General features: G+C 37.1%; 1 protein-coding gene across 2 annotated transcripts in view; it reads right to left on the minus strand.

The window, feature by feature from the left end:
• Positions 1–23,845, minus strand: part of NEBL (nebulette) — a 346,434-nt gene that overhangs the window by 90,167 nt on the left and 232,422 nt on the right. The window contains exons 1-5 of one of the 2 annotated variants that reach the window (XM_007457418.1): positions 21,856–21,940; positions 21,683–21,754; positions 13,475–13,579; positions 11,429–11,539; positions 1,231–1,341 (exon numbers count right to left, since the gene is read on the minus strand). The exons of the other annotated variant lie outside the window; for it this stretch is intronic. Coding sequence (XP_007457480.1) covers positions 1,231–1,341; positions 11,429–11,539; positions 13,475–13,579; positions 21,683–21,754; positions 21,856–21,936 — 480 coding nt within the window. The 5' untranslated portion in view covers positions 21,937–21,940. Of the gene's footprint in view, positions 1–1,230; positions 1,342–11,428; positions 11,540–13,474; positions 13,580–21,682; positions 21,755–21,855; positions 21,941–23,845 lie in introns of those variants that run through there. 2 annotated transcript variants of the gene reach the window in all.

Consider the following 23,845-nt stretch of genomic DNA (forward strand, 5'->3'; position numbering starts at 1 on the left):
GAAAGAGTGGACTAGGGAGTTTGATTCTTTAGTCTCATTTTCTTCATCTGCAAAATGGGAATCAGTACACGGATTTTGCAAGAACTGGAAATGATCAAAGTCTCGGCAGAGTCTCTTGTGCGCGGCAGTGCTTGCTAAGGGGTAGTTATTATGATTATGATAGTCAAGTTCTCATAAAGCCTCCTGGTAAAATGGCCTTTGCTGGTAATTACAGACATGTAGCTTCTTCATCTCTTATCAATCTTAACCCATTTTAGAAAAGCACTTTTGGCATCGGCATGTGTTTATACATTTGGACTACAATGTAAAAGCTCACTCAGCTTTTACTTAAGCATTGACCTACTGCAATTTAATATCAGATAACTGTTGCCATCCTACAAAGAGACACCGCACAGCTGGGGCTCTGGAGGCCCTGAGGCAGCAAAGCACCATTCAGTAAGAGAACTAAGTGCTGGGGCAGAGCCTGTGTGAGATGACAGAGATGTTTCAGGTACCTTTCAAAGACAGGCAGCTTTTTAACCCAACGAAGGCAAACACTTTATCTTAACTGATTCTAACCCATAAAGAACCTGACAAACAGTTCCTACATTCCTTCTAGAAAGCAAAGAATTCATGATAAGGAGACAAATAATCTTCCACTGAAATTTCAGGAAGAAATATTCTTCTAGGCCCCCAAGACAGTAGTGGTAATTGAGCAAACACATGAAGGTTCTGATGTACTTGTTACCTTATAGCCAAAGAATAAATGTGTTTCCTACGGGCTTGTTTCCTCTCTCTTGGCTTCTGCTTCTAAGCCGGCCGTTACACATCTATTGCTTTCCTACTCCTCTTGGGTCTTAAGTGTGACAATCTGCCCCTCACATGAATTCCAAAAGAAACCACAGTGGGGTATAATCTCACCAGCATCCCAGTTCTTCTGCAATTCTGCACTGTAAACCATGGGAGTAACGCCATCAAGTCAAAGAAGTTCTAGGAATTGCTGTTAAAAACCCAATTTCCCAGGTCTGCAAGTGCCTGACATTTTGAAGGCATTCTACAAGGTTCTAATAACAACTGACAGAATAATTCACATGTGCTTCTGACTGAACACTGGGACATAAAAATAAAAGAAACTTTCAAGTTCTTTTTGAACAGGAATGTTGTAACATTTAAACTTCAACAACATACCCATCAGCCCTGATGTCAGTTAACTACAATCTTCCAGAAAATCATGAGGAATGGCTTGCTTACGTGACTCTGGTGCTTATTCACCTCCATGGCATGTTTGATCTCAGGCGGTTCCTTCATGTGGGCATAATCTGAGAATCCTTTGGCAGCATCGTGCTTCTGCTTGTAAGCAATCTTAAGAAAAACACAAATAATTGTTACTTTCATTTACAGGTGTAAGAAATTTCTTACCTTTTAAATTTCAGTGTTCCGTTAGGATTTCATATAGTTGAATACCACGATTAATGGTCAAATTTGCCTAAGCTTCTATAACAAAATAATATACATCATACTTTAATCTTTGTGCTTCTGTTTAGACTCCTAATTCTAACTCTTTGTCATTTATTTCAAACGTCTTTGTCCACACACTGAAATCCCCACTCGCATTCATCTAGCTTCAATCTCGGCTACGGTTTTGGGAAATCTTCCACAGCCAAGAGGTTTTAGGGTCATAAATGTTCAAGGTTGGAAGCTTGGGAAAGCAAATGACAAAACTGGGGAAGTGACTGGATATTTAAAAGTGAATTGTTCATTTTTTAATTGATTGTTATGATTTTATGGAGGCACAGCTATAATAGAATATAAACCTTATTAAAAGCCCTAGACTTTGGGAGAAAATATAACAAAATTCTCACATATGTCAAGCCTTGTTCTCTGTTAGGGAAATAAGCATCATAGCAATGCCACCCATCACCACCATATTAAATCTGTCCCACACAGGGCTGGAGAGAAGACATGAGAATAACCACAAGTACTTCAGAAGTAGAACTAACCAACCTCAACAGAGTTAGAAATTGAAGAAGGGCCATCAGACAGCAAATTATCCCCTTACTCTCAGTCTAATGCCATGTTATCCTATTTATTCCCTTCACGAGCTTAAATTACTCAGTTTAATTTTTGTAAAATTACTTTTTTTCTGTTTTCTCATACTAGAATATAACTGTCTAGTTCAATACCTGCTCAGAACCCAGAATAGTGCCTAACATAAACTGCAATAACTATTTGCTCAGTGAGTGAAGAACTAGGACCCCAGAAAATATCTGAAGAGATTATAGCCGAAAACTTCCCTAACATGGGAAAGGAAATAGCCACCCAAGTCCAGGAAGCACAGCAAGTCCCATACAGGATACACCCAAGGAGAAACACGCCGAGACACATAGTAAACAAATTGGCAAAAATTAAAGACAAAGAAAAAATTTTGAAAGCAGCAAGGGAAAAATGACAAATAACATACAGGGAGCTCCCATCAGGTTAACAGCTAATACCTCAGCAGAAACTCTACAAGCCAGAAGGGAGTGGCGTGATATACTTAGAGTGATGAAGGGGAAGAAACTACAACCAAGATTACTCTACCCGGCAAGGATCTCATTCAGATTCAATGGAGAAATCAAAAGCTTTACAGACAAGCAAAAGCTAAGACAATTCAGCATCACCAAACCAGCTCTACAACAAATGCTAAAGGAACTTCTCTAAGTGGGAAACACAAGGGAAGAAAAGGACCTAAAAAACAAACCCAAAACAATTAAGAAAATGGTCATAGGAACATACATATTGATAATTACCTTAAACATGAATGGATTAAATGCCCCAACCAAAAGACACAGGCTTGCTGAATGGATACAAAAACAAGACCCATATATATGCTGTCTACAAGAGACCCACTTCAGACCTAGGGACACATACAGACTGAAAGTGAGGGGATGGAAAAAGACATTCCATGCAAATGGAAATCAAAAGAAAGCTGGAGTAGCTATACTCATATCAGATAAAATGGACTTTAAAATAAAGAATGTTACAAGAGACAAGGAAGGACACTACATAATGATCAAGGGATCAAACCAAGAAGAAGATATAACAATTATAAATATATATGCACCAAACATAGGAGCACCTCAATACATAAGGCAACTGCTAACAGCTATAAAAGAGGAAATCGACAGTAACACAATAATAGTGGGGGACTTTAACACCTCACTTACACCAATGGACAGATCATCCAAAATGAAAATAAATAAGGAAACAGAAGCTTTAAATGACACAATAGACCAGATAGATTTAATTGATATAATTGATATTTATAGGGCATTCCATCCAAAAACTGCAGATTACACTTTCTTCTCAAGTGCGCATGGAACATTCTCCAGGATAGATCATATCTTGGGTCACAAATCAAGCCTTCACAAATTAAGCCTCAGTAAATTTAAGAAAATTGAAATCATATCAAGCATCTTTTCTGACCACAATGCTATGAGATTAAAAATGAATTGCAGGGAAAAAAACGTAAAAAACACAAACACATGGAGGCTAAACAATACATTACTAAATAACCAAGAGATCACTGAAGAAATCAAAGAGGAAATCAAAAAATACCTAGAGACAAATGACAACGAAAACACGATGATCCAAAACCTATGGGATGCAGCAAAAGCGGTTCTAAGAGGAAAGTTTATAGCTATACAAGCCTAGCTCAAGAAACAAGAAAAATCTCAAATAAACAATCTAACCTTACACCTAAAGGAACGACAGAAAGAATAACAAACAAAACCCAAAGTTAGCAGAAGGAAAGAAATTATAAACATCAGAGCAGAAATAAATGAAATAGAAACAAAGAAAACAATAGCAAAGATCAATAAAACTAAAAGCTGGTTCTTTGAGAAGATAAACAAAATTGATAAACCATTAGCCAGACTCATCAAGAAAATGAGAGAGAGGACTCAAATCAATAAAATTAGAAATGAAAAAGGAGAAGTTACAATAGACACCGCAGAAATACAAAGCATTCTAAGAGACTACTACAAGCAACTCGATGGCAATAAAATGGACAACCTGGAAGAAATGGACAAATTCTTGGAAAGGTATAACCTTCCAAGACTGAACCAGGAAGAAACAGAAAATATGAACAGACCAATCATAAGTAATGAAATTGAAACTGTGATTAAAAATCTTCCAACAAACAAAAGTCCAGAACCAGATGGCTTTACAGGTGAAGTCTATCAAACATTTAGAGAAGAGCTAACACCCATCCTTCTCAAACTCTTCCAAAATATTGCAGAGGAAGGAATACTCCCAAACTCATTCTATGAGGCCACCATCACCCTGATATCAAAACCAGACAAAGATACTACAAAAAAAGAAAATTATAGACTAATATCACTGATGAATATAGATGCAAAAATCCTCAACAAAATACTGGTAAACAGAATCCAACAACACATTTAAAGGATCATACAGATGATCACGTGGGACTTACCCCAGGGATGCAAGGATTCTTCAATATATGCAAATCAATCAACCATATTGACAAATTGAAGAATAAAAACCATATGATCATCTCAAGAGATGCAGAAAAAGCTTTTGACAAAATTCAACACCCATTTATGATAAAAACTCTCCAGAAGTGGGCATAGAGGGAACCTACCTCAACATAATAAAGGCCATATACGACAAACCCACAGCAAACATCATTCTCAATGGTGAAAAAATGAAAGCATTTCCTCTAAGATCAGGAACAAGACAAGGATGTCCACTCTCACCACTATTATTCAACATAGTTTTGGAAGTCCTAGCCAGGGCAATCAGAGAAGAAAAAGAAATGAAAAGAATCCAAATTGGAAAAGAAGTAAAACTCACTGTTTGCAGATAACATGATACTATACATAGAGAATCCTAAAAATGCCACCAGAAAACTACTAGAGCTAATCAATGAATTTGGTAAAGTTGCAGGATACAAAATTAATGCACAGAAATCTCTTGCATTCCTATACACTAATGATGAAAAATCTGAAAGAGAAATTAAGGAAACACTCCCATTTACCACTGCAAAAAAAAGAATAAAATACCTAGGAATAAACCTACCTAGGGAGAAAAAAGACCTGTATGCAGAAAACTATAAGACACTGATGAAAGAAATTAAAGATGATACCAACAGATGGAGAGATATACCATGTTCTTGGATTGGAAGAATCAATATTGTGAAAATGACTCTACTACCCAAAGCAATCTATAGATTCAATGCAATCCCTATCAAACTACCACTGGCATTTTTCACAGAACTAGAACAAAAAATTTCACAATTTGTATGGAAACACAAAAGACCCCGAATAGCCAAAGCAATCTTGAGAACAAAAAACGGAGCTGGAGGAATCAGGCTCCCTGACTTCAGACTATACTACAAAGCTACAGTAATCAAGACAGTATGGTACTGGCACAAAAACAGAAATATAGATCAATGGAACAGGATAGAAAGCCCAGAGATAAACCCACGCACATATGGTCACCTTATCTTTGATAAAGGAGGCAGGAATGTACAGTGGAGAAAGGACAGCCTCTTCAATAAGTGGTGCTGGGAAAACTGGACAGGTACATGTAAAAGTATGAGATTAGATCACTCCCTAACACCATAACACAAAAATAAATTTGAAATGGATTAGAGACCTAAATGTAAGACTGGACACTATAAAACTCTTAGAGGAAAACATAGGAAGAACACTCTTTGACATAAATCACAGCAAGATTTTTTTGATCCACCTCCTAGAGTCATGGAAATAAAAACAAAAATAAACAAATGGGACCTAATGAAACTTAGAAGCTTTTGCACAGCAAAGGAAACCACAGACAAGACGAAAAGACAACTCTCAGAATGGGAGAAAACATTCGCAAACGAATCAACGGACAAAGGATTAATCTCCAAAATATATAAACAGCTCATGCAGCTTCAATAACAAAAAAATAAACAACCCAATCCAAAAATGGGCAGAAGACCTAAATAGACATTTCTCCAAAGAAGATATACAGACTGCCAACAAACACATGAAAGAATGCTCAACATCATTAATCATTAGAGAAATGCAAATCAAAACTACAATGAGATATCATCTCACACCAGTCAGAATGGCCATCATCAAAAAATCTAGAAACAATAAATGCTGGAGAGGGTGTGGAGAAAAGGGAACCCTCTTGCATTGTTGGTGGGAATATAAATTGATACAGCCACTATGGAGAACAGTATGGAGGTTCCTTAAAAAACTAAAAATAGAATTACCATATGACCCAGCAGTCCCACTACGGGGCATATACCCAGAGAAAAACATAATTCAAAAAGACACATTCACCCCAATGTTCACTGCAGCACTATTTACAATAGCCAGGTCATGGAAGCAACTAAATGCCCACCGGCAGATGAATGGATGAAGAAGATGTGGTACATATATACAATGGAATATTACTCAGCCATAAAAAGGAACGATATTGGGCCATTTGTTGAGACGTGGATGGATCTAGAGACTGTCATACAGAGTGAAGTAAGTCAGAAAGAGAAAAACAAATATCGTATATTAACGCATGTATGTGGAACCTAGAAAAATAGTACAGATAAACCTCTTTGCAGGGTAGAAGTTGAGACACAGATGTACAGAACAAACGTATGGACACCAAGGGGGGAAAGCCGCGGTGGGGGGTGGGGGGAATGGTGGTGTGATGAATTGGGCGATTGGGATTGACATGTATACACTGATGTGTATAAAACTGATGACTAATAAGAACATAAAAAAGTAAATTAAAAAAACAAGAATAACTAAACAGATGAGAATAAAACAAGAATAAATTAATGAATTATTCTAAAATTAATTTAAAATATATATATTAAAAGTTTAATAATAAGATATTAAATGGAATTGGAATTACTTGGCACAGAATAAAGGTAACTTGAAAAAGAAAAACTAGAACAGTGGTCACCAAGAACAAAACAAGATCTAATTTTTATTGAAAGAATACAGTTACACTTAAGGGAAAACTTTTTACCAACATGAGCTCCTTGAGAGCTGTGTCCGTATCTTACATATCTTTTAATATCCTGTGCCAGTCATACTGAATGACACAGAACAGAAATGCAATAAATGTTTAGTGAGTGAATGAATAAATGAGTTTATTAAACATTCTCACGAGCTTAAACTCCTCGTAGGCTTTAATAAGTAGAATTAACCACCCACTTAACTTAGATAATATACTTGTCTAAAGGATTAAAGTGATAATTACAAAAATAATTTTTTTAAGTAAAAGCATATAATCCTACCAAAAAAAAGGGAACGTCATCTAGCACAAATATCAATGTTCAAATCCCTTCTCTGGCTTCCCCCACCGAGCTTTTCTTGAAAACTTCCACTGAACGAGAACTCAACCTGGGTATCACAGTCTATAAATTTTGAAGATGCTAATACAAAGTTCCTCCTTTAATGAAACTCAAGTCTATCTCCCAGGAGCTGCATCCATTTGGCCATAAGGGAAGAATCTGGTTCACAGGACAGAACTCCAAACGTGGGAACACAGCTGTCAGTGGCTTCCATTCCCCGGACCTGTCTGCATAGATTAAGGTGCTGAACCCCTGTACACTCTAAACACTCTCTGAAGTACAATTCCAACTTTTCCACCTCTTTCTTAAGGTGTCCACAATATCCCAGATATGGCCTGACATATCCTAATTAGAATTTTTCAGTTTAATCTAGGTTATCATCTCAAATGTGCTATATGCTATTAACACATCCATGGATCACACCATTTTCCTTTTGATTACTGTGTTGAGATTTCTGTCAGCTAATGCCCCTAAGTCTTGTTCACTCCTGCTCAGCCCTGTTCCCACATCTGGTTGATTATTAGGCCTCGCATACAGCACCTCACATTATTCCAGGGATAATTCATCTTGCTAGAGTCTGTCGTTGATTTAATCCATCAAGATATCTAATTCTGATGAACATATCGTTTACATTTTCACCAATTAATTATGTTAAACAGGATACCCATTAAGAACCTCCATTCAGACTGAGAAAGTCCATTATCTCAGTTTCATTACATTATATATTATAACTTGTGGGAAGGAAGGAGGAGTTTAGTAAGTGGCCAAGTCTCTTAAGCCAAGAAACAACTTCTATGAGATCTGTTATAAGGAAAAAAAAAACCTAGCATATTCCTGTCTCCTTTTTGCTGGATGCCTGGTTGATTTTGCGTTTTTGACTGATACTTGTGAACTTATAACCAATGCAGCTGATCATTTTGTGGGTTATCATAGAAGTGGTGAGTCATCAAGCACAATTTTAAAAAGCACTCTTTCTTAAAAAGGCTATGTAATTTTCTACTTGCAGCATTAAAATAGTCATTTCATTTATAGCTGCTGCTAAGCACCACTTTAGAAGTAAGATTACATCAAATTGGAGGCAGCTGAACTTTACCATATTAATTTTCATCCTTAAAATAGCTAATGGAAATTTATGTCACACTAATAAATTTTCTGATAAATTTGATTTCTTAGTATTTGTCATTAATGTGTGGCATTTCCCTAGATTAATACTGTTTTCTTCCAACCTTGTGAATTAAGGTTGCTATGGCACTAGATGCCTAACTAGTGGAAGATACTTGCAGTAGTCTTATATAAATTATACGTAAATATGTTTATGCAAATAATATACACATTTATGTTATATATTTCACCTTATATGTTTATATCTCATATATATATATATATATTTCTGATTTACAGTATATTTCATAACTACTATATAGGTAAATGTACTTTTAATCCCGTAACACAGGCAGCCCTGAAGCTCCTGAAACAGGACCTTGTGGCCACTGTAGATAAAAACATAAGCTCTCATAAATCTCCTCAGTTCAGATGCCTGAGTAGCCTATATCACTTCTGTGATAAGGGATTATTTAGTCTCTGCTTGAGACAGCTCTGGTGAGAAGGGTCACAGCACTTCATGGCACAGCCCATCCATTTCCAGAAGATTTCTTTGTGATCTTTGCTTGTAAAATTTTTAATGAGAGTTATCTAACAAAATGGCTTCCTAAAATCTCCACATCTGTCTCTCTCTCTTTTTTGTAAGGTGTTTCTTCCTATCAGCCATTTTCTACAAGGAGTATTAACCTAACTAACTTCACCTCATCACTGTAGTTTGAATGTAAGCATCTGAGAATGTTTGCAAATTGATTTTAAGATAATATTTTGTTCCAATGTCAGAAGTTTAGGATACTTTTCAATAGAAGTTGGAACACAGTTAAATTTTAGTTATTTGCCTAATACTAATACTCTAATTCAGGTTGGCACAAATCTGATACTATTTGGACACAGTAAAAGGTTAGTTCTATAATTATCCCAGACACTATCAAATAGTTCTACTTTCTTGCCATCTTATTAGGCAATTGAGAATTGCAATTTTAACAATAATAAAGTAGATTTATGTAAATCTAAAGAAATGTTATTATAATTACATAAATCTTTGAAACAGATACCTTCTTTGGAATCCAAGTTTTTCCTTTCTAACAAGTTCACTGACTATAACACTGGGCAGTGACGTTCCTTGAGAGCACACATAAGGGTGCATAATCTAATGTAAGTGATAACCTATTCTGGAAAAAAAGAGATAGATTCCAAAATGTACAGTATGGATTATTTTGTATGTTAAGTTCTATGTGCACATATTTGTGTACTATAGATGTGTTTATGCCATAAAAATTTGAGAAAAGTCATGCCCTTCCAAAGCAATTAGGATGTAAATATCTGAAAATCTTACCTTCCCAAGTATAAAAATAAGAAAAGATTGCTTCTTTTCTTTATCGTGTAATTGTTGCTTATTATTATTATTATTGCATAAATGTTATCAAATATCAAGTGTTGTAATTGCTTGCTTTATAAAGTAGTCAGTGTGATCAGCAAGTGGCTGGGTTACCAGGTGTTGGCAGGAAAAAAAGGGGGCATATTAGTCATGGTCAGCCACGCAGAACCCTGGCATATATTTTTAGCTTCATGTGCACAGCTGAGATTAGCTTACTGCCAAGCTGGGTACATAGTGGACATTTAAGTTTGTGATAATGAAGTACTTAAAGATATTCTGCAAAGGATAACAATATTTGGTATTTTTCAAGAGTAATCTATTTTCAGACTATTTTAAAATTATCTAGGTATCCTCTACTTAAAAGTAAAAAGATTCTGAAAAAAGAAGTAACTTGTTTAATAAGAAAAAGAGGGATAGAAATAGTAAAAAGAGGTGGTAAGGGGTATAGTTAAGAACCCAGACTCTGGAGCCAATCTATCCATGTTCATGTGCTGGGTCTGCCATGTATTAGCTGTGCAACCTTGGGCAAGTTACCTAACCTCTCTGTGCTTCAGTTTCTACATCTCCAAAATGAGGATATCTCATGCAGTTGTGAGGATTAAATGATATAAATATATGTGAAATGCATAGAACACTACCTGACACATAGTAAGCATTTCTTTGTATTTATTATTATTAACCAAAAATGTAGCATGAAAAACATAAACTATGTAAAAGGAAACATCTCCTTAGAAAGGAAATCAATAAATTGAACAAAAATCCATTTTACAAGTGTTTACTGAATCCTCCCTGTGTTCCAGGGACTGTTCTAAGCACAGAGGTGGAGCAGGGAACAAGACAGAGAAGGTCCCTGCTCTCTTAGGGATTAATAAAGTAACCAAAAAAAAAGAAAAAAATCAGCTCATGCTATGAAGAAAACAAAGCAATAATAGGAATGAGAAAGAGGCGAAATATTCTGCTTTGAAATTCTGTTTTAAGAAACACAATAGATTAAATGCATTAAGGATTCCTTCTGTGTTGATGTACTATAAAGAGAAAATTATGTGGATTCAAAATGAGTTTACATGATGACAGTTCTTAAGTTCATCTGCAACTTACAATCACTAAAATGGCCATTTCCGCCTGGTGGAGGCTCTTTTTTGGTAGCCTGAGATATTCTACCAAGTGAAAAACACCATCCACGGAAAAGAAATTCAGGAACCACTTGTCTAATTGATGGAGCACAGATCTGTGGATCCTGAATTTAACCATTAATTCTTTATGCAACTTTTAATAAGCTACTGGAATGTTCTCCCCTTAAAGATCATAGTTAAATTAAAGACTAGTTTAATATTTGCTGTAAGATTGTAATCTAAGTAAACTGTCTAAATAAGATTCGAATTTGCTCTGTTAGTAGTGGTGAATGGAACTAGGAAAAACAGCGTCATGTAACTGACACACTGGCAGGTCCTTGTCATTATCTGATTCCACCGGTGACAGCTGACAGCACATGGATCAGTCGCTTCCAACTTTTCACTCCGTATTTAATATCTAAGACAACTCTTTTTAAAATGCTAAACAATTTGTACTAGGTATATGTTTGGTCTACAGAATTACATAATAATTCAGGAGAACCACACCTCACTCTGTAGCTGTGTAACTTCTCTTGCAAAGACACTGTCAATTGTGGCTGGCATCTGCTTATAAAGAGAATTGGAAAGGTCCGCCTTAATGGTGCCTTTGTATTTTGCCTGGGCGGGGAGAAAGAAAAGGGAAAAAATATTTCTTAGCTTTTTTTATTGTGAATATTGAAAAAGAATAAAAAAGTACTTTCTTCAGAAACAGAATCAGTTAAAAAATATAAAGTCTATTTTAATCGTAGATACTGAACCTGATGAACATATTTGAAGAAAGAAAAAGAAATCCAGTTTATCATGGTAAAACCTTTAAATGAAACATGCAAGAAAATAACGAGTGGGAGAGGGGGGTTGAGCGATGGGGGAAATGGGTGAAAGGAGTTAAGAGGTACAAAGTTCCAGTCATAAAATAAATACATGGGGACATAAGGTCCAGCATGGTGACTACAGTTAATAACACTGTACTGCACATTTGAAAGTTGCTAGGAGAGTAGATCTTAAAAGTTCTCATCACAAGGGAAAAAAAAGAAATAAGATGTGTGACTCTGTGTGGTGATAGGTGGTAACCAGACAATCGTGGTTATCCTTTCAGAAGGCATACAAGTATCGAATCATGTACACTGTGCACCTGAAACTAATAAAATGTTAAATGTCAATTATACCTCAAATTAAGAACCTTAAATCAATTTGGTAAAAAATAATAATGCCTACTCTTCTGTTTAAACCCATGCACATTTCTCAAAGTAAATCTATTTGTGTGTATCGACAATTTCATGTTTGATCAGCAAAGAAACATATGAGAACAATGATACATTTAAATTGTTCCAGAAAACACAAGTCATTAGAATTTACAGTCTAGAACCTGAATGCAAAGGACAACATTCCTTTATTCAAGTCCTCTTAACTCCTTCCACCACAATGGCGGGGTGCAGGGGGTGCTTTTTTGCTGTTTGTGCACCTTCCCACGTGCAATCTGCACTGTCTCTAAGTGATCTCAATCATTACTCATAAAGAGAGACACTCATTCACTATTTACTCTTGGGAACATTAAGTTCAAAGGAACATAACAGACTGCCCTCTTCCTTTTCTCTGTGCAGGAGAACTAATAGCTGACACAAATAAACAAAACCGTGATTTTCCCCACTCTGTCCACAGGTCCCTGCTGTTACTCCCACTTGGAGCTAGATTTGAGTGCTGATTTATTGAGCATATAGCCTGCGTAAGCCTTGCGTTCCCATAACTCTTTGGATTTGGGTACTTAAAATTTACCAATTTTCTTCAAAATGTTTTCACGTTGACAGAAATAGTCCCAAGAATATCATATTGATCTTTTTCCAACATAACTTACGAAACACTAGAGGTCAGTCATTTACAACACTATCTAATCATCTTCCTTTCAAGTTTATCTCTTTGAAATGATATATTCACAGAAACCAGCAGTGCCTCATCACAGAAATTACTGTTAACATTGTGCTTTATAAGACAACGTAAGTTGCAAGTTCTAAATGCTCTCAGGAAAAGACTCTATGATATTTCAGCTGGAAAATGAATGTAGTGTATTTCTCACGCTATGGTTTCATAACAGGTGTCTCTGTTGAACTGATCCTACTCAAAAATAGTTCAAACTGATTTAAAGTTACTTACCAAAGATAGTACATTTTATGGAATCTGCTGGTTTCAATTATTTTCCAAATTATATTGAATCATTTATATCTAATAAGTCTGTTAAGAAATAAAATAATGGAACTTCTAAAACTCTTTTGCCAATACTTTCTATTGAATAAAAATATCCCTTTTTAAGAGTAATTTTATGTAAATAAAAAAGGGTTAGAGTCAAAATAGACATATAATATATCAACCATAAATAATAAAACGTATCAGTTTACATGAGTTAATTGACATAGTGCACAGAATTATGTAATTATACAGATATTACCAACATTCAGTGGTGTTATCAAAAATATTATTGTCTAACTTTCATGCACAGACTTTTACTTACATAAATAGAAAAAGAAAATGAAAGCCATTTTGCAAGTTTTGATACCTTACCTCAGAAATAAAAGCGCCAATATGTTTTACATGTTTTAGCATAGGCGTGTCAGTCACAAATGTACACTTGTCTTTAGACTTTTTATACTCTTCTTTATAATGGATCTAAAAGAATATTTTACATAAGAAGAGAAAGAAAAACAATTTTAATGCTCCTTTTTTGAACAGAAGAATTAACTTAAGAAAAGCTGTTTTCTGAAGTAAATACTCCAATGTGGAAGGATGCTCAAAACAAGCCAAATCAAATAAACTGATATCCAGCCCAGAACAGCAAAGGTGACGAGGCAAAGGCGGGAAAAGGCTGCTCTTTACATAAGCCAGGGTCTATTTATCATCAAGGATCATGTGTGTTGGCTAATGAGAACCTACTGTATAGCACAGGGAACTCTACTCAATGCTGTGGTGACCTAAACGGGAAGGAAATCCAAAAAAGGGGGGATATATGTATATGTACAACTAAGTCACTTTGCTGTACAGCAGAAACTAACACAACATTGTAAAGCAACTATACTCCAATAAAAATTAATAAAAAAATAAAGTTAAAAGAAAACAACCAGGGGCTTCCCTGGTGGCGCAGTGGTTGACAGTCCGCCTGCCGATGCAGGGGACACGGGTTCATGCCCCGGTCCGGGAAGATCCCACATGCCACGGAGCGGCTGTGCCCATGAGCCATGGCCACTGAGCCTGCGCGTCCGGAACCTGTGCTCCGCAGAGGGAGAGGCCACAGCAGTGAGAGGCCAGCGTACCGCAAAAAACAAACAAAAAACAAAAACAAACAAACAAACAAACCAAAAAAAGGATCATGTGTGTTGGACCCACAGTAACTGTGGGTCCTGTTTGCCCAGCTTGTTCAGCATGATTATTAAACATTCTCCATTTCACTCATACAACTGTCCTAGTTTATTGTTACTTTTAAGCCACAGACCCTAACAGGTAAGCCTACGGTCAAACAGAAACATAGCTGCCTACCTCTAGGTTTAAAACAAGGCGTCACCAGGACAGATGTAACCAATTGAGAAGAGGAAGAAATTAAACAAATGGAGAATACTTCTAGCATCATTAGCTAGACATGCCGGCTTGGAGGAAGAGGCCTAAATTGTGGCCACAATGGGCTTCCTGTTACTAATTACTTATGCTCAAATCAAACTCCCAATTTATGAGCACCCACAGGCCTCCCCAACCTCCTCCCCACCCTCAAGCATAGAACCCACCCAGAAAGCCTGCCACCTGGTGGAGATCACTGCAGAATGCCCACTGTGGCAGGCAGAGGAGCAGGACAAAGTCCAGAGAGGCTTAGCTAGGCAACGCTCATTTCTTCTCTCCAACTTGCTAGTGAAAGGAGTCACTCCTTTCCCCCCGGGGGAGAGGCCAGAATTAACCTGGGGGAAGATCCCACACGGACACATGAACCAAAAAGAGGAACCTAAGATAATCCCACTGTCACACTGCCATCCAATCTAAAAACTGAGCAGGCAAAACTTACGACTAGTTGAGAGGATGAAGGTAAGTTGCTAAAAGTTGTATCACCCTGTAATAGTCATGTTTATCTACCCAAGACTATAAATACTTAGGCCAAAAAAAAGTCTTAGTTCAGATGATAAATTACATGGTCTCCCAGGACTTCCCTGGTGGTTCAGTGGTTAAGAACCTGCCTTCCAATGCAGGGGACGTGGGTTCGATCACTGTTAGGGAAACTAAGATCCCACATGCCTCAGGACAACTAAGCCCACAGGCTGCAACTACTGAGCCTGCAACGAAGAGTCCATGCGCTGCAGTGAAGGCCCAGCGCAGCCAAAACAAATAAAGAAATAAAAATAAAGAAATAAAATAAAAATTAAATATAAGAATTAAAAAAAATTACATGGTCTCCCTAATTACAGCCTAAAAGTGAAGTTTAATTGTATACACTACCTGGTTCTTAAAGATCATGACTAATACTGATGTTACACTTTAACATGACATAGAGATTTTACCACATTCAAACCTGATTTGAGGGGCATTATTTGACCTGAGGTATAACCAGACATGAACATACTAAGTAACATTCTTTTAAAATGCAGTATCTCACGGCTATGACTCAGATATTAGATGCTGACCACATTAAACATTTGCTTTATTCATGAAATCAACATTAGAACATATTTATCTTATCTGAGCACTAAATTGCTTTTTTTCTCTTCTCAGAGATTAGCCATAATTTTAGGTCTCTGCAAATCACCCTCCTCAGTCACTAGTAATTAAACCGTTAATGGCGGTATGATAAATAGTAGGCTATTTTGATCATAAGGAGAAAAAAAAAAAGGTATCTCCGTTATATAATTAAGTGTGAGAGAACATAAGCTATCATTAGGCTTATGTCTGGCTCATTATTTTTATCTTTCGCCACCATCTCTTCCCTCTCCCATGCACATGCTTCACTGCAGCGCAGAGGTATGTGCTACGGCTACAGGCCCCCTGATAAGCTCTGACCTGAGCAGAATGTTCAGGACAGGCGCTCGGGATAAGGGTGAAGTATTTACTTCCTTTACTATGCAGGCAAATAGTTCAGTCTTAAGTGTGCTCTCCATTCCTTTCTCTGGTCTTTATTTAAAAGATACACACACACACGTATTATATGTTTATTGCCACTCGTATTTCTAATGAACTTTACAATATGAGTGACAACAAGCAAATGATCTTAAATTTTTATATAAAGAATACTACATATCAGTAGCCTTCCTATACCAGAAGAATAGGAAAAAATGGATGAAAGGGTACTGCATCGATGACTGATACTAAATCTTAGGTAAAATAAAAATCACTGAGTAGACAGTCAATTCCTAATACAACCATGGTCCCACCTATTGGATAGATTGCATATCCAATCCCTTTCTTTGCTAACAATAGAACTCAAATGTATTTATGAAAGTAGACATGCCCCTACCCCAGCCCCAGAGGACAAACTGCTCTGAACTAGGTATGGTTTTCTCATTCCCCTTGGCCAGTGATTGGCCAGTGAGGACAAGTGCCTAGCTCTGGCCATGAGACATTCTTGAAGTCTTCCCAGCATCATTACTGGTGTAGCTGGTATGAAGGGAGAGACTTGCTGACATGGCCCTTCGACCCCTGGCCCTTCCGCCTTTTGTCTTCCCCGACCACAGGGAAACAGCCGCAATGATGCCATCATAAGACAATAAGCCATCATACCAATGATGGCAGAGCAGAAGGAAAGGCGCCTGAGAGACTGATAACATCCACTGCACCAAGACTGAAGCCCCTACCTCCAGGGTTCATATGTGAAAAAAATAGACATCTGTTAAGCCTCTGTGCTAGGATTTTCCTGTTACATGCAGCCATCTCCACTCACAACCAACACACAATCCAAAGTTGATGACTTAATGATCAGTAAGATGCCCTAAATATTTACTTTCTGCTTTAACCTCACCCATTAATCCCACCATGTCTCAACTACAGTTAGAGTTAAATTAGTTGAGGGAGCTTCCTCCTTCTAGCCTAGTTTCTTTTACTTACTATGAGATCAGCTAATGGCTGACAGTAGATGACAGATGTAGAAATGTTAGAGGACATTTCCTTTTAGAAGCATTCTTAACCAAAAGGAGCTAGGAAGGCTTTTCACAAATGGAGCCACGTTGGCTAAATACAGTGAACCCCAGAAGACAGAACTGTGGCTCCTGCCCTGTGTGTTAACTGGGGCACTCAGAGGCAAGGCTGCTCTCTCAGGTTTCCTAACACCGTCGGAGCTTTCTCTGGAGGGGTAACCACGGAATTCCATGTTTTCAGCACTGGAAGGGTTTACCCACAACAAACAATGGTCACTTGCCTGGAAAATGTTCTTTCTGCTGCCATGCAAATGAACACCCTAAAAAAGGTTTGAATCAAAACACTGAATCAGAGACTTCATGCAGATGTGGACTGATTTGCTCTGCAGAGACTCTTTATCCTAATTTATAAGAAACATATAAAGGGTCCCTTTTAACTTACTATTTTTTATGACCACCCTACAAAAGGCTCCCAGATCCATGATTCTGACTGTTTAATGTAGTCAGTAGGTTTGATGTATTCAAAGAATTGATTAGATAGCTGAGTAACAGGACAAAATAACAGAGAAAGGATATCTGGGGAAATAAAAAGCATTACATGGTTAACAGAAAAATAAAAAAGGCTGCCTCAGAGGACCAGGGGTCTTTCAAGACTGGGAAGCGAGTTATGCAGAGGGAAACCCCACAACGTGGGCAGAGCATGTGCAAAGCAGAAACTAGGCGAGGCAAAAAAAATTTTTTTTGAAAAATTCCTCATACTGATCCCCAAAATGAAGCCACCTGATCTGAAAAACAGACATTTCTTTCTATGGAGAATTCTAAACAGTGCAGCCCTCCCAGGACTTACTACCAGGCCATTCTTATTTAACGTTTTAATAAATTATCTGGCAGGGGCATGATACAGCAAAGTCTGCAGGTCTGCTGATGACCCCACGCTCTCATGGAGAGGGAAATGGGAAACTGAAAGAGATGAACTGCGGAAGCTCTCAAAGGGCCGCGCGAGAGGGCAGAAAACTACAGATTACATCACTAGCAAGGGAAAAATCATTCAAACTATTAAAAGAGGATGGGCCCTACGTGATCAGCTACAAGTCAAAAACTAGGACTGAAAATGGCTGAGGATGATGCCCTTACTGAGGTTGATCTGACAGCTTTCTGCAGCCCTAAGTCCAAGAAACACTAAATATCATCACAATGGGGGCAGAAACATTATCCTTCCCCACTCATAATCACAGCCACCCACATCTGGACTTCTGTGCACAGTTCTGGTTATTATATCCCGATAAAGACACATGAAAGCTAAAGGAGGTCCAAAGAGGGATGATTAGAATGATAACGAAGGGGATGTAGACAGACTGCTCCATGAAGAGAAACCCATAAAACTACCCTCCTCATTTGAAAAATGGAGCAGAGTAGCGGATGGCTACCAGCCAGGCCAGACCTAAACCTGAATCTTGTCCCCACCCCTGAGTAGCCAGGTGGCCGTAGACGAGCTACTCAATGTTGGGTTTCACCACCTCTGAACTGAGCCTCATAGGACCTATGGCACTAGCTTGCTGTGGCATGAAATACAATATTGCACATGGAGTGCCTGGCACACAGCAGCAGAGAAAGGACATCGTGGCGGCCAAGGCTTGGGAATCAGACAGACCTTGCTCCAAATTCCAGGTCAGTGGCTCACTAGCTGTGTGATTTGATCAAGAAAATGTGAGTCTGCTTCTTAAAGCTTCAAGATGTAGGACTCTACAAAGCAGGCAAACAAAACACCAAATTCACATGGTGACAGGCTGGGAACAGATCGCCTTCAAACAAACAAAAAGGCTCAGGTAAACACATGGATTCCCCCTTGGGATATAAAGGATTATAAAACAAAACTAAAGTCCTTGAAGCTTTGTCTTTAAGATTGAGACCTGGGCAAAGACTGGTGGACTAAATTAAATGTGAGCACGAACAGATGGGCACTATCAGAGACGTAATAAAATCTTGACTGGAACTCCAATCTAACTCAGTTCGTCCTTTTTCATATTTGTTTTTAGCTCCGTATTGATGCACTTTCAAATATACATTTTAGACAAGCATCTAGACATGCAGACAACACAACAGGGAAAAGAACTGCAAATTTAAGTTCATTGGCTCCATATAAAAACACTGATGACACCAAGAGTGAATGAGCAAGTCATTACTTGATAATATTATTTAACCACACTTTTAAAAAACCAGAAATTTGATTTAGTCCAATACCTGAAGCCCTTCCAGAAAGGGTAAATTAAAATCTAATTTTCAAATGACTGTACAAACTCTTCATTTTTTTAGAAACAAAGTCATTGTTCAGACTGTTCATTGGTAGATATAAAAATTCCAAAAATTAAACCAGTATCTTAATAAGTATGGAATTCTCTTTGGAAATAAAATGTAAACATGTACACAGATATAAATGAGACCACAGCAATATGATCTAAATATTTAAGTAGTACAGGCATTCTGCCTTGCAATATAAACCTATGCTAAACAGAAATTCCTCCCACGCATTTGATTTCACCTGCATGAGAGTGGAATAATGTGGCTTTCTCTTTGGCAAAACGGTAAAGGCCATCGCCCCTCCCCACAAGAGTGAAGTCACTGAGAGATGCTCTTATCCAAAACAACTCCAACAAAATCACCTACTAACTAAAGTTGCCACTTTAGTTTAATGGTTTATATAATATAATTTAGCTCAGCCACAAATACACTTCAAACAAAACATAACAACACCAGAAGAGGTACTATCTCCAGAGTTATGGAACTTAAGGTTTTAAATGGTCGCATTACTATCACTAATATTTGTGTAATACATAATGATAAAGCTAAGGTAAACTGCATGAAAGCTACAGTGAGAGATAACATGGCAGACTGGCTAAGAGAGAGGGCTTTGTGTTCAGGTCCTACTCCCCACTGCTTAACTGTGTGACCCAAGGAGGTTACTTAACCTCTCTGAGCCTTCTCTTCTTCACCTCTAAAATGGGAAAAGAAGAGAACCTATCTCACACGTTGCAATGCCTGGCACATAGTTCTCAATAAATCTTAACTGTTGCTGATATTATTATCATTGTTGTTATCATTTCATTATTATTACAGTTTACAAAGAACTTTTACATACATTAGCTTGTGACTATTATTAAGCAATGGCACAAAGAAATACTCAATTTAAAATTTGACACAGGGATATCGGCTCGGTGCTTTGTGACCACCTGGAGGGGTGGGATAGGGAGGGTGGGAGGGAGGGAGACGCAAGAGGGAAGAGATATGGGAGCATATGTATATGTATAACTGATTCACTTTGTTATAAAACAGAAACTAACACACCATTGTAAAGCAATTATACCCCAATAAAGATGTTTAAAAAATAAAAAAATAAAATAAAATAAAATTTGGTTACATTGCATGTCAAGTATACAGGAAGGGGTCTGATTCCCACCATCCTCTGGCTCTTTCTGACAAACCAGAAGGGAATACAGAATCATATATAAAATGTGATTGGACAGATACAAAATTAATTTACAGAGGCAGTAGTTAATAACAGCTAGCATCTCTTGAGTACTCACAATGTTCCAGACAATTTACTAAACACTTCAGATGTGTTACGATTTCTTAATCGTACTAGTAGAAACGCTGCCCTTGAGGAACTGAGGCCAGCCAGCCTGCCCAGGGTTACTGTGAAACTGACTCAGGCAGGTTGACTTCAGATAACACACCGGCAAATGACCGCAAGGCCCAGGATTGACTTCCTCCACAAACAAACATTTGTAAAATATTCTGATCACTTTGCTTAACAACAACAGAAACAACCAGTTCTCTGCTCCCCTCTCTAAATAAGACAGGCACCCGCTCATGCTTCACGAGCCATCTTTCCTGTGTACCGGTGACTTTCCTACAACTGTTCCAATGAGGATCATCTAAGTTCTCATCCCGAGTGAAGAACACATTTCCCTGCGCTTCTGTAATTCTAGTTTACATATTTACTATAGATAGATAGGTAGACAGATAAATATAGCGATATATACATATGAATTAATTCCATAATTCTAGGATTCCCTTGAAATATAAAATAAACCGATCCCAGTTAACGAAAAAAGTCGCAATAAAAATGCTCCTTTCACTAATATCCATCATCATCATATAGTTCAGGGCTCTCAACACACAGTTCAGTAATCCGTGAATCCTAAATTGTTAATAGGTGTTATATGCAGGTATATGCATGATTCTGGTTTGGAAAACTATTGAATTCATCAGATTCCAAAAAAGTTCCCCAAAATGCTAAAAATCATTCATTTAGATAGAGATCCTCTCAAAACAAATTACATCATTATACAAATTGCAAAAAAGCTTTGGGTTCTCAATGGAGTATGTTCTGAAATTCGATGCTTTACGATTTCATGACAGAGTGACACTGAAATTCAAAAAGGGACAAGATTCTGGCTTAACAACGCGGAGACCTGTGTCCACAGAAATCCTCTGTCTGGGAGACCTCGGGAAAATCACCTAAAATATCTGGACTTATTTCCATGATCTAGAAAATCACAGTGTTTTAAATAAATGATTTCAAGGTTTTCCCCTCAGCTCTCCGATTCTATGACATAATAGTGCCACACGTGCAATGCAAAATCAGACAAAAATTACTTAAGCCACTTACATCACTAATGAGTTCGGTGCATTTTCTGGCCAATTCCATGCTCAGGTCTTCAATAACAGGCTTAAAGAACCCCTGTCCGGAGGAAAAAAAAAAAAAAAAGAAAAGGAAACATTTTTCTAATCACCGACCTCGAGGAACAAATCCCGTTGTTCAGCAAATGCCTTCTCACCCACCTCGCCGTCTTCATCTTCTTCTTCCCCTGTTTTTTCTTCCTCAGTTTCATCTTTTACATCCTCAAATACAGGGACCCTCATTTCTACTCTTTCTGTGTGTGTGTGTGTGTGTGTGTGTGTGTGTGTGTGTGTGTGTGTGTGTGTATATTTTCTTTTTTTTTAATTCACTAGTGCAGCACCTTTTTCTATACTACAGCACCTTGAGGTCTTGGCGTCTCTGTGTTCTGGCAAAAATGACCGTGCCCAGGCCTCTGGCCTCCTCCCTATTTAGCTCACACTTCATCCTCCTTATCACAGCGGGGTGTGAGTGGATGGAACAGCATCACTGAGGTCGGCCAGAGCTAGCCTCATAAGTGGAAATAATATTTTCACAGGCAAAATTCAATTTCGAGAACGTTTAAAGTCAACATTCTCTAAACTGGTTAAGAAATCCAAAAGAGACAACTTATTAATATTTCGTGAATTCAATTCATTCATAAAATCGTTTGAAAAAGACTTAAAGATTCTGGGTGAACCACTCAGCTGTAACACTCAAGATAGCACAGTGCAAAGCCTATTATCTCAAAGATTCCTCAACTCCATCTAAATAAAGCTTTCACTGGAATGTCAGACATATCCCGGATTTGGTATATGGTGAATCTGGATCATTCAAACTCATTTCATTAAAACCTAAATTAATTTTTTTATGAGACATACCTGTACTTCTCCAGTCTGAAAAAAAATACTTTATATTAACTGATTAAAGGCTAGTAGTTTATTATGAAAAGCCCTTTGAACCACTTCAAAGAATCTATTCTGAGTTAATTATGACCGTTAATCTTATATTGCTATTGTATTATTTTAATTGTAAACATCATTAAACATGAGAAGCTGCAGTTAACATAAGCTGATATATCATTTAAGAATTCTAGAAACATTGTTTCAAAAAATAATAATTACCCTTTTTCAATTCTGCCCACTGTGTCAATTTTTACAAATCCACTAGTTGCTTGTATATTTCTCAATGTGTAATACATGCTTGGAAATGTTTGGAAAAATAAACTATAACAATATTTATAATGTGGTATATGTTATATAATTTAAAATATATTTCTCAAAACGAATCCTTTAATGTCAACTGAGGTAATTCTAAGACTATACAGCTCAATTTATCAAATTTGGTTATTTAAATCCTAGGATAAATTAATATTTATAAAGCCATAGCATATCAATGTGGGACATAATAAAAAATTACCCTAAGGTGAATAATGAAACTAATGATATAAAATATAACTTGAATCAAAAAATACATCATTCTATAGTGAGAGGCCCGCACACCGCAATGAAGAGTGGCCCCCGCTTGCCACAACTAGAGAAAGCCCTCGCACAGAAACGAAGACCCAACACAGCCAAAAATTAATTAATTAATTAATTAAAAAGCAAGTTAAAAAAAAAAAAAAACATCATTCTAGGTACACAAGTAATACTGTTTTCTCTTAATATCATATTTAGTTTTAAATTTTTTAAATTACCTTGGCCTTGCCTAAAAATTCCAAAAAGGAAAAAATTCTATACAGTCATCATGTATAGATTATTTCTCAAACTGTGTTCTATGAAGCTAAAGTTCCACAGAATACTCGGAGGGGAAAAGGGGGTTTCTTCAACAAACATGTTTGGGGAAACCCATATACTAATCTCTCCCCCTGCCACTTAGAGATCCACATGGCACAATGACACATTAGAAGCTCTAAGAAGACCCACAACCAAGAAAACTATAAAGTATGCTTAACCCAGCATTTCCCAAATATGAAACCTATTCATCTCATCTAATCTAACCTATCTACCTACCTACTTACCTATTTTTTTATTGACATCTGATACTCTAGAAAACTAACATTCTTTTGTGAAATATTACTTGGGCAAACACTGTTTTATTCTTAAACAACGTTATATTCTATAAGAGTAGTTGATTGTTTCATGAAATTACTTCTTTTTTTTTTTTTTTTTTTGT

The sequence above is a fragment of the Lipotes vexillifer genome, unplaced genomic scaffold (genome assembly GCF_000442215.2).
Source record: "Lipotes vexillifer unplaced genomic scaffold, Lipotes_vexillifer_v1.1 scaffold1332, whole genome shotgun sequence".
In the NCBI taxonomy this organism is placed as follows: Eukaryota; Metazoa; Chordata; class Mammalia; order Artiodactyla; family Lipotidae; genus Lipotes; species Lipotes vexillifer.